This window comes from Carex rostrata, chromosome 11 (genome assembly GCF_964058835.1).
Source record: "Carex rostrata chromosome 11, lpCarRost1.2, whole genome shotgun sequence".
Lineage (NCBI taxonomy): Eukaryota > Viridiplantae > Streptophyta > Magnoliopsida > Poales > Cyperaceae > Carex > Carex rostrata.
The window spans coordinates 8,289,343-8,300,574 of record NC_135928.1 but is presented as its reverse complement, the minus strand read 5'-3'; the positions used below and the strand labels follow the sequence as shown (position 1 = coordinate 8,300,574).

General features: G+C 31.3%; 1 protein-coding gene across 1 annotated transcript; it reads left to right on the top strand.

Annotated features, from left to right (window-relative positions):
* Positions 1-1,133: 1,133 nt before the first annotated feature.
* LOC144561554 (cytokinin dehydrogenase 3-like) lies at positions 1,134-7,544 on the top strand. The gene is made up of 5 exons (XM_078310530.1): positions 1,134-1,765; positions 2,036-2,163; positions 2,267-2,527; positions 2,973-3,235; positions 7,211-7,544. Exons 1-5 carry the CDS (start codon positions 1,174-1,176, stop codon positions 7,530-7,532), a joined length of 1,566 nt encoding a protein of 521 aa, XP_078166656.1. The 5' UTR covers positions 1,134-1,173; the 3' UTR covers positions 7,533-7,544.
* The last annotated feature ends 3,688 nt before the right edge of the window (positions 7,545-11,232 follow it).

Genomic DNA, 11,232 nt, shown 5'->3' with positions numbered 1-11,232 from the left:
CAGCTAGCTGTACCTGAGACTTTGTAGCATACCTTTGTAAGCGAACAACCAACATAGGGGTGTAAACGAATCATATATTATTCGATTTCGTCCGGATCTGAATCCAAAAAAATATTTAAATTATCCAATCCGTATCCGAAAAATTATAACAAATAAGGATACGGTAAAACTTTTAACTATCCGTATCCCAACGTTTACACTTTTAGACCAGAACAAATGTGCTATATGTTCTTAAATTGATTTATTAAATTGCATATTGTACCAATAATTTATTAAATTACATAAAGATATATAATTTGATGAACAATATAACACTATGACAGAATTAGTGACTAATATTTTTATAATATAATAGATGTTTTGTAACCAACAAGCCAATTATGAAAAATATCCGTATCTGTTCAATATCCCATCCGTAACGTTTAATATCCGATCCATATCCGTATCCAAAAAATTATAATAGATACGGATATGGTAAAACCACTATCCATTTACACCCCTACCAATACATTACATAATAGAGAAGGGTTCAAATGCCTCCATTTTTTAAAACTTTAATAACTCAAAATTTAAATTTTAAAATTCAAAATAAAACCGTTGGATATTAACTATATCATTTTATCTATACACATGTAAAAAATTATGGCATTTCAACTTTGTTTTGATTGTCATCTTGAGCTTGTAAAAATGTATACAAATGTGGGTAATTTCTAGACGTTGATTTTTCAACTTATTGATTCATATAAAAACAAAATCAAAATGTGATAATTTTTTATGAGCACATAGATGAAATAACATAGATCATATCTAACGATTTTATTTTAACGTTTAAGTTTTAAACTTTGAGTTATTTAAGTTTTTAAAAATAAAGACATAATAGAGACATAAAAAATAAAGGCATTTCAACCCTCTTCTACGTAATAATAACATGTAAAGTTGAATTAATTAAAGGACCGTACGTAGCTTTTGCTATAAAAAAGAACCCCACAAGGAAAGAGAGAGACATCCACATCCAATCCTTTTTTTTTGTCTATTCCATAGCAAACTGAGCTAAGCTTAATTCTCTCTCTCTCTCACTCCACACCAATCTCACCACCTCCTTAATTACTCTGCTTTCGATCTCTTCGTATCAAAGAATTACATATCCAAGAAACTGCATGCACCTTTGTTCAAATGGACATGACTAGCCTCCTCTACAACAAAGTACATGCCTTCATCCTTCTCCTAATCCTCTCATGTCCATACAAAATCATCCAGAAACCTATTGATTTTGGTTCCTTAAATCTCATTCAGATCACCGACACGGCCTCGACCGACTTTGGTTGGATCCAATTCAATGCCCCGGCTTCCGTTCTCAAGCCCCGAACTCCAAATGACATCGCCTTCCTGCTCAGCTTCCTCTCCGTTTCGTCATTCTCTAAAGTCTCGGTTTCGGCTCGTGGTGCTGGGCATTCCATCCATGGTCAAGCTCAAGCTCTAGATGGCATTGTTATAGAAATGAGTTCTCTCCCTATGGATATAAATGTACACAAAAATGTAAAAATGGAGAGATCAGGTTTAATGATATCTTATGTGGATGTCAGTGGGGGTGCTCTATGGATAGATGTTTTGAAGGAAAGCTTGAAATTTGGACTGACGCCTAGGTCATGGACCGACTACCTCTACTTGACAATAGGTGGTACACTGTCAAATGGAGGTATTAGTGGTCAAACTTTCAAGTATGGACCTCAAATTTCTAATGTGCTTCAGCTGGAAGTGGTCACAGGTAACATTTATATATGTACTATTGTGCATGCATGCATGGAAAGTTGGGTTCAAGATATATAAACAAACACTTGTATTTTGGTTATTATAGAGCTCTATATCATAAATAAAGGGGAGATAGTGACATGTGTGAGTTCAGGGCTTTTAATTTTACTCACAAAGCAGAGAAATCCTCTATGTATTAATATAGGGATTTGAAATGTGTTGGCAACTCATATTTTAAAAAAATATCTGAATAAAAATCATTGCTAATTGCTAAATATTGTTTTAGGCAAAGGAGAGATGGTGACATGCTCACCAACCAAAAGTTCAGAGCTTTTCTATGCAGTTCTTGGGGGTTTGGGGCAATTTGGAATTATTACAAGAGCAAGGATACTTCTGCAAGAAACCCCAAAGAAGGTATCCATCTTTCCTTCTAAAAAATATAAGTTAATACAGTGCATAGTATATAAGTTTTTTTTAGAATTACTAATTTATTTTATATTTTTTTGGAAATTGTTAGGTGAGATGGCAGAGAGCATTTTATGATGATTTTGACACATTCACCAAGGATCAAGAGATTTTGATCTCAATGGCTGAATTGATTGATTATGTTGAGGGGTTTGTTGTGCTAAACGAACATTCTCTCAAAAGCTCTTCAGTTGCTTTTCCTGCTAATTTGAATTTTAATCCAAAGTTTGTGTTAAATGGGAGATTCAAGGTGTATTATTGCATCGAATTTGCAATTCATGACAACCAGGCTGAAGGAATCAAAGTTGAAAAGGTCAATAACTTCTCAATAAATAACCTTTAATATCTTTTTGGGTTTTTGCATGATTATTTTTATTCTATTAGACTATCATATAAATTGCCCTTCAAGTTGGCAATGTTATTTTGGTCCATTAATATTATTGAAATTATATATATATTAAATTTATTGATTTTTTTAGAAAAATATTATAGTTGAGTCTTCTCATAAAATACTAAATGTGTGCACGTACCTTAGTGGTTAAAATTTCAATTTGTGGTTGTTTGACTTGATTTCAAATTTTGGTGGCCAGAGATTGTGTTTCAGTCTCTAATTCAAATTTTCTAGTTTCGTCTCTGAACATATGGTTCTTAAAATTAGTGTAATGTACTTGCTTTTGTTATATTTCTACACTAATGCATATGCTAAAAAGTTCCTTTTTAAGGTAGAAAATGCTAAAATGATGATTAAAAATTTTCAGGTTGTAGAAGAAATTGCACAGAAGTTAAGCTACATGCAATCTCATTTATACAGTGTTGAGATCTCCTACTTTGATTTCCTCAACAGAGTTGGTATGGAAGAACAGAGCCTTAGAAACAAAGGCTTATGGGAGGTACCACATCCTTGGCTTAACCTGTTTGTACCGAGATCCGGTATCAAGAAATTCATGGATTTACTAATGGAAAATATCTCCCCAAATGAATTTGAAGGACCCATTTTAGTCTACCCTCTTCTTATTGACAAGTAAGTTTCCATTTTAATATGTTATTACATTTTTAAATTTTCAACCTTGCTACATTGAAAATTTAAATAGTACTATTATTTAAATAAGTAATGAAGCATCAATGGCTTGTGATAAATAAGCAATAAAAATTCAAGTTGACAAAAATAATACATACCATATCTGAAGTTCTAAACAATTGATGAACATATCTACAATTTTTTTAAAGTCAAATATATATTTTTTAATATATATCATAAAAAGTAATTATATATGAAAAATTGATGCTCACTATAATATTTTTTATAAATTGATCTTGTATATTTTTGCTTATTCTCAAACTCTAAACTCTAAATCCTAAACATGTTATTGCTTATTCCCAAATTTGGTCTGCCACCTTGAATCATAACATGTTGGTCCTTTTTTTGACAAGCCATTAGGTTGTCAGTTAGTCACCTTGGAGCTGTGTACTAGGTTTACTGTAGTAGTAGTCTTCTAGAGGGTAGAGGGTAGATACTAGAGACCCAAATGGGGCACTTTCTGCTCTGCTTTTTATTACCACCCAATACCCATGCATCTCAATCTCCATCTCTTATCTCCTTCCACTACTATGCCTAGCATATATAGGCTTTACCAATATTTTATTTTTCTCTGGAGGAAATCTATCTCTGAACAAACATAGGTTCTGTTGTTCTTTCCGAATTTTTTTTATTTGTAGCATTTTTAAAATAAATAAATAAGAAAGCAGTATGGTTTTCACAAAAATTCAGGTTCTAGCAAGAAACTCAGACTTAGTCTCCGGCTCCGCTTCACTCCGGAATAGTATGCATTTCACTTAGTATGAACATCGGTGTTTTTTTTACAATAAAAACATCGATGTTTGAGTGAAACACAAATCTAGTATGTACTTCATCCGAGTGAAGTGTAAATCTAGCTAGTCTACTTTTTACTCAAATATCAATGTTTTTTTTTTGAAAATATCTATGTTTTACCCTGACTGAAGAGTCTATCGTCTCACGTACCGTATAAGTGGGGTTCACAACTTTACGGTCCAAATTTACTACCAGTCAGGTCAGACTCAATCTAGTGCCTATTTAGAAATTGAGCGTACGCTTTAATATTTGTGCCAGGTTGAAAGAACGGTCTGAATTTACTAATTCGACATGCAGTACCGAGATGATCCGAATTCCTGAATGAACGCAGGCTTATTCTGCGTTTATGCTAGAAATCAAATTTTTTCCAACTACATGCTACATTTTGAATTTTAATTTTTTAAAGTGCAATAAAAAAAATAAACAAATCGGTTGTTCTTTATGTCAAGCATAGGATTTAATAGTATTTACCTCTGAAATGAACTTTTGTAGGTCTCCATCCTAAAAAGTTTATAGGATAAAAAGAGGAGGCTAGTAGCACTATTGTAGATGATTTAAGCTTGTTTTATTTATGTTCATAAATTCACACACTTCTGTTATTTCCCTGCTCCCTGAATGCAAACACTTGAAAAACCTTTGGTTCATCAAAATTTTCTCTTTTATTTTTGGAACATATTTGGAATCATGCTCAAAACTTAATGTGCTTTTGCATAAACCCTAAAATAAATAAATGAGAAGACCGTTTTGGTATTACTAATATTGTTAATATATGAAAGCATGAAAACTAATTAATTAGTCTTCACGCACCAGATGTCATAAAAAATCGTCTAAAACAACCAATAAAAAATTTCAATTCCTTCTATGAAATTAATATCTCAACACAATATATCTATTATCCTATATTATTTACAAATAATTTCTATAAATAAAATTCTGAAGAAATTTTGTAGGCAGATTTTTTTTATTTTTTTATTTGAATGTTAGACAGATTCCAACACCAGATGCATTGCATCAGTACAGCTTTTAAGGTGACAGTTGTTTCTTTTGGGCACAAGAATAAATCTCCAGTCTTAAACAGAGACCTTGATGTGATACCTTTTTCTTATTTTTTTGTGAGATGGATATGATACTGATATTGCTTATTTGCCTCTAACCTTTTTTGGAGTCCACATCGTCTGCATTAACTCAAAAGAACATCATTTGAGTTAATACATGTTAGCTGTCTAATTATAAGGGGAGCTCTATAAAGGGAGCTCATTGAGCTCCCCTTATAACATATGGTAGTTTTTAATATTAGTATATTGGTAAGGATCTAATTCACACAAATTTTAAAAAAAATTTGGAGATGGATATGATACTGATATTGCCTCTAATCTTTTTTAGAGTCCACATCGTCTGCATTAACACAAAAGAACATTATTTGAGTTAATACATGTTGGCCGGCCAATTATAAACGGAGCTCATTCAGTCTCCGCTTATAACATATGGTAGTTTTTAATATTAGTATATTAATAAGGATTTAGTTCAGACAAATTAAATTTTTTTAGAGTCCATATCGTCTGCATTAACTCAAAAGAGTATCAATACATATTGGTCGTTCAATTATAAAAGGAACATATTCAGTCTCCGTTTATAACATATGATAATTTTTCATATTAGCATATTAGTAAAGATCTAGTTTACATAAATTTTAAAAGTTTATTGGACAGTCCACATGCATTAACACAACAGATTTTTATTTGAGTTAATGCAGAGGATACGAATTCCGTTTTTTGTGGGCTCTGGTCCTTCTGCAGTCGCCTCCACTAAACTTTTTACTCATTTCTTTTTGTTTGTATTATCGCTGTCGCATTCAATAAGAGGAATTTCCTTAAATTAACTGATAAGGATCAAGACAAGACAAGACAACACATTCTTTTTTATTATTAATTACATGAGTAAAAATTATATAATTGAGTCTACGGATATCATGGGTCCGGATCTCTAAAGTAACTCAATTTTTCAGTTTTGGATCGAGATTGTTCAATTCGAATCCGTTGTTCGATATTACTTCGTGATTCGAATTTATCTTTCAAGATGTGTGCACTCCACTTTAAATAGATTATCACGGATTAAAATCGGACGGTTCCGATTCAAAACCCAAAGATTGGGTTACTTCACGGGATCTGAACTCGTATATTATGGGTACGTAATACGAATTAATATTTTCATTTTTAAAATCTTAACTGTCGATCTGAACTGTTTAACATAATCCACATATGAATATGTACTTGTAGACCGAATTTTATATTTTTTAGAATTTTTTAAGATAGGTAGAAAATCACTTGATTTGAAAATTATGGATCATCCAAAAACAATGATTTTCTATCTATTTTAAAAAATAGTAAAAATATTGTAAAAAAATATAAAATTTAGTTTGCAAATACATATTCGTATGAAAATTATTTTGAAGGGTTTGGATCGACCAATAGAATTTAAAAAACGGAAATATTAATCCGTATTATAGATCAAATCGTGATATGCATAGTACCATAGACTCACTCAAATTATATTGAATCCGTAATTACGTAAGAATAATAGATAAGTATAAAGTTAAATATGATTTTTTTATGTATATAATATATAACTATATTGTTATTTATTATTTGATAAATTTATTTATATCTGTTTAAATTCATATACTTATATTTTTATTAATCCGGACTTAAATAATATAAATAATCATTTTATATAAGAAATATCAATAATTTATTAAAATCTCCGTTAACTTATTAAATAAAAATATAATATGGATAAAACCAATATTAGTTCTAAAAAAACAGAGTACAAGCAAAAATAACAATTAACTAATATTAGTTCTAAGTTTCAGTCCAGTCTTTTAGGTCTAACGGCTCTATCCCAATATCTGATAACAGAGAGAAATATGGGCTGTATATGGGCTTTTACGGGCTCAATTATTCCTTTAACCAACTCAACTCAAAACCTTTCAATTCTCATTTCCCCAATTTCATTATACAGTGTTAAGTTTGTAGGGATCTTTTGAGGTAATATGGAAAATTCTTAGAAATTAGATGTTCATTTTATTCTGAACTAATTATCAGATAGTCCATGCTATTTATTTTTCAGGTGGAACACAAATGCATCAGTAGCACTACCGGAAACAATTGAATCCAGAACGGATCGGGTTATGTATGTGGTGGGCATGCTCCGATCCATTAATCCTGCGGTCTGCAAGAGAGATTGCCTAAACAAGATCCTTCGTAAACACCGATACATAGCGCAGACTGCTACTGGGCCCCACATTGGTGCTAAGCAGTATCTTGCACATCATCCTTCTCCAGTTGACTGGCATTCGCATTTCGGCTCTAAGTGGATCCAATTTGCAGAGCGCAAAGTCCAGTTTGACCCGCTCCACATTCTCGGGCCAGGTCAGGGCATATTTTCCTGAGGCACTGCTGACATTTAGGAAACTGCTATGTTGTATTTATTATTATTATTATTATTATTATTAATGATTTATTGTTGTTTTGATCAGTAGAAATTTAAGATTTTAGAGGTAGTATACAATGTAGGGTTGTAGTCTGGAAGGAGAAAATTGGTCAGCCATGTTCCTATTTTTATTTTAGTTTTAGAAACTAAAAAATTGATTTTGTCGGAAACAAGATAGATTGTTTTTCTTTTCTCCATAAATGGCCATTAAATTCCACCATTTACACGCACCAACGGCCATACAATGTGGAAAATTAATTAGGATCAAATTATTTATTCGGAATAATTGCTATTTTTTCAATGAAGATCTGTGTGGAAGAGAGAAATGGAAGGAGAGGAATGGACCTGCATATTTAACAATATCTAATTGCTCCGAATCAATGATTCAATTTTAGTAGTTTTTGAATTGAGGAGGGGATCATATGCCTCCATTTTTTGTGTCTCCGTTATGCTTCTATTTTTAAAAACTTTAATAACTCAAAATTTAAAACTTAAAAGTAAAAATAAAACCGTTAGATGTGATCTATATTATTTTCTCTATGTGCTCATAAAAAAATATCACATTTCAATTTTGTTTTTATGTGAATCAATAAGTTGAAAAATCAACATCTAGAAATTATCCATATTAGTACGTTTTTTCTAAGCTCTTGATGACAACCAAAACAAAATTGAAATGTCATAATTTTTTTACACGTGCATAGATAAAATGATGTAGATCGTATCGAACGGTTTTATTTTAACTTCTAAATTTTAAATTTTGAGTTATTAACGTTTTTAAAAATAGAGACATAGTGGAGACAAAAAATGGAGGCATTTGAACCCTCTTTTGAATTTTTAGTGTCGAAATCATGCTATAACCTATGAAAATTATTGGGTTCGAACTTTTAATTTAGTCAATGTAGATGTTCCAATAAAACTGAATTATTAGTTTAGTTTCATAGATAAAAAAAAAAATAGTTCATCATGTTTTTAATAATTTGATTTTTTATTTATAAAAAATTAAAAATTTCCGAGTTTAAAAATTGTTTCTTTCTTTCTTAAGAAAGCGCATATCGGAAACCATTGAGAAAGGTCTAGTGGGGATTCTGATATTTTGTATAAATTTTGGAAGAAAATTAAAACGTAAAATTAAGCATTTTTTGCATGCATGAAATTAAAAGACCTGACCAATATTTGTGTTGTGCGAGAGACTAATATATGAATGCATGTGGAGCTTGTTCAGCGATTTAAATAACAATTTAGGATTCCAATCTGCTGTAATTTGAGATCAGTGAACTATGATTCTGAAATCTCTGTAACTCGAATTCAGTTGTCAAATTGTTTTGAGATGCGTGTACGAAAAAACCAGTTGTTTTGAGATGTGTTCTCAAAAACAATTCGACGGTTGAATTCGAAATTACAGAGATTTCATAGTACTGTTCACCGAATTCGAAGTTAAAGTCATTCAGTTAGCGCACTTTGTCTCACTCGTAATCACTCTAAGCAAGAGTAATCATGAACAAAACTAGAAATTATAAATTAAACAATTGAAATGCAAAATGAATAACACATGTGGCATTTTAGAAGGATGATTGAACTATATACAAAACTTAAAAAGAAATCAATTAAATTTCGATATTATAATTAAAATTTTTAAATAATGAAGGTAGTTAACGTTATGAGAAAAAAAATGATTTGGACATCTTTCTATTTGGTTCATTTAGCGCACTGGTTGACCTATAAATGATTGTTCAAACTCGTAACTCGGTCATAACTTACTAACTGCTCGTTGTAATTTACTTATTTACAATTCGAGTCAGTTCCAACTCGAGTTGGCTGACTCATTTAATAAATGAACTGAGTTTGAGCATACTCCAATTCGCTCATTAACAATTCCAGTCACACAAAATTTGTCATAATAAATCTCATGCCCTTCTAAATAACTCATAAACTGTTGTTTGAATTTTTTATTTTGTTAGTTGTCTTGTTAATTATATTTGAATTGTTTGTGTTTAGATAAACTTTTACTAAATCGTTTGAAATGTTTTTGTTTAGATATACTCTTACTAGTATATAATTAACGAAGAAAATTGACTGGTCAAACGAGTTGTGAGCCAACTCAAATTGGTAATGAGCTGAATTCGAGTTGGCTTTACAACTCGTTATTAACATAAACTCGAGTTGACTCGCATTTACTAATTAAATGAGCCGAGTATGAGTTGGAAATAACTCGCTCAAATTCGGCTCATTTACAGCCCTAAAACCCTTAGTTCAAATATGTATCAAAATAAGTTTAAAAAAAATAGATATCAAAATAATTTTGACTAAGAGTTGTTCTAGCTACCACAAAAAATTAACAATTTTATCAAATTATTGTTGGTTCAGTTCTAGTAATACTGGAGTGAAGAGTTACATACAAGCGTTGTAAAAATTATATGCTAAGATCGATTAATTGGCTAATTAGTAGTTGGTGATGATCAAATTTTTTACATATTTTTTGACTAATCAATTAATTATTTCTAATTATTCTATATTAATCGCTTGCTAATACTCTGTTCATCTTAACGAGTGCATACTATTATGTACCATTACAGATAACCTCCGTATTAGAAATTAAGGAATATCATATTAATTTATAACACAGCTCCACGGTCCAAGACATGCTGACAACTAAAGCCCATTCAGGCGGAAGCGTATCCTCTGCCGAGTTTTTTTGTGCGGAGCTTTTAATCTGATCCGTTCATTTCGAATCGGATGGACTAGATCAGATCTTGTCCGATTTTTTAAAAAAACAAAATTTGCAGAACTTTTAATCCGATCGGAAATGAATGGACCAGATTAAAAGCTCCGCACAACTCCACACGAAAAAACTCCGTAGAGGATATCATTTCCATTCAGGCATCTCGTAGCCTAGGCTCTGTTTTGCAAAAAATGGAGAGGTAGAAACTAAGGCACCGGACCTATAACTACATTAATACTGAATCAGGCAATTAGCTGCCGAATTTTTGTTATTTGTAGCATTTTGAAAATTAAAAAATTAGTTAGTACTCTTGTATTTTTCAAAATCTCGAAAGTTAACAACAAAGTTTACGTGTCAGTCAGTTGAACATGCAGATATTAATTGTCTATGTGTCACTAGAGGTGGCAGCATGCGTGACTTTTATGAAAAAACGGCTGACAACGAGTCACAAATTGAGTTCAACTTGAATTTATTACGAATTAGTTTGTATAAGTCACGACTAAGTTGACTTTAGAGGTACGAGTTGAAAACTCAGTTTGAAATTATTACGAATTAAACCGAGCCGAGTCAATTGAGACGGAGCTACATTGAAGGAATGGAATCAATTGATTCCTATTTATTTTGAATTTTTTTGTACTTATATATGATTTTCTATATAATATAGGGTATAGTCGTATAGATACAGTTAGATTGATCTTATTTACAGGATAAAAATTTTATATGACTAATCCCCATAACTTGAAAGTTTGACTCTGCCTCTGGTTTACTGGATCTGGATTGATTTTGTTTTAAGAAAAAAAAAAAATTCTACATATTTTTTTGAACCGAATTGAAAAGTATAAAATGCACACAAATTCACAAAGATGACTAGCTGAGCTAGCTCGCCAGCTCGCGAATAAGTTAGGTCTTAGCTTGAACTCATTAATTCTAAATCGAATTA

Bases quoted from the DNA above. Each gene is read 5' to 3' on its own strand.
- LOC144561554 (XM_078310530.1), top strand. From the start codon at position 1,174: ATGGACATGACTAGCCTCCTCTACAACAAAGTACATGCCTTCATCCTT. The intron at 1,766-2,035 runs GTAACATTTATA...ATATTGTTTTAG, and splicing joins TCAGCTGGAAGTGGTCACAG to GCAAAGGAGAGATGGTGACA. The intron at 2,164-2,266 runs GTATCCATCTTT...GGAAATTGTTAG, and splicing joins TGCAAGAAACCCCAAAGAAG to GTGAGATGGCAGAGAGCATT.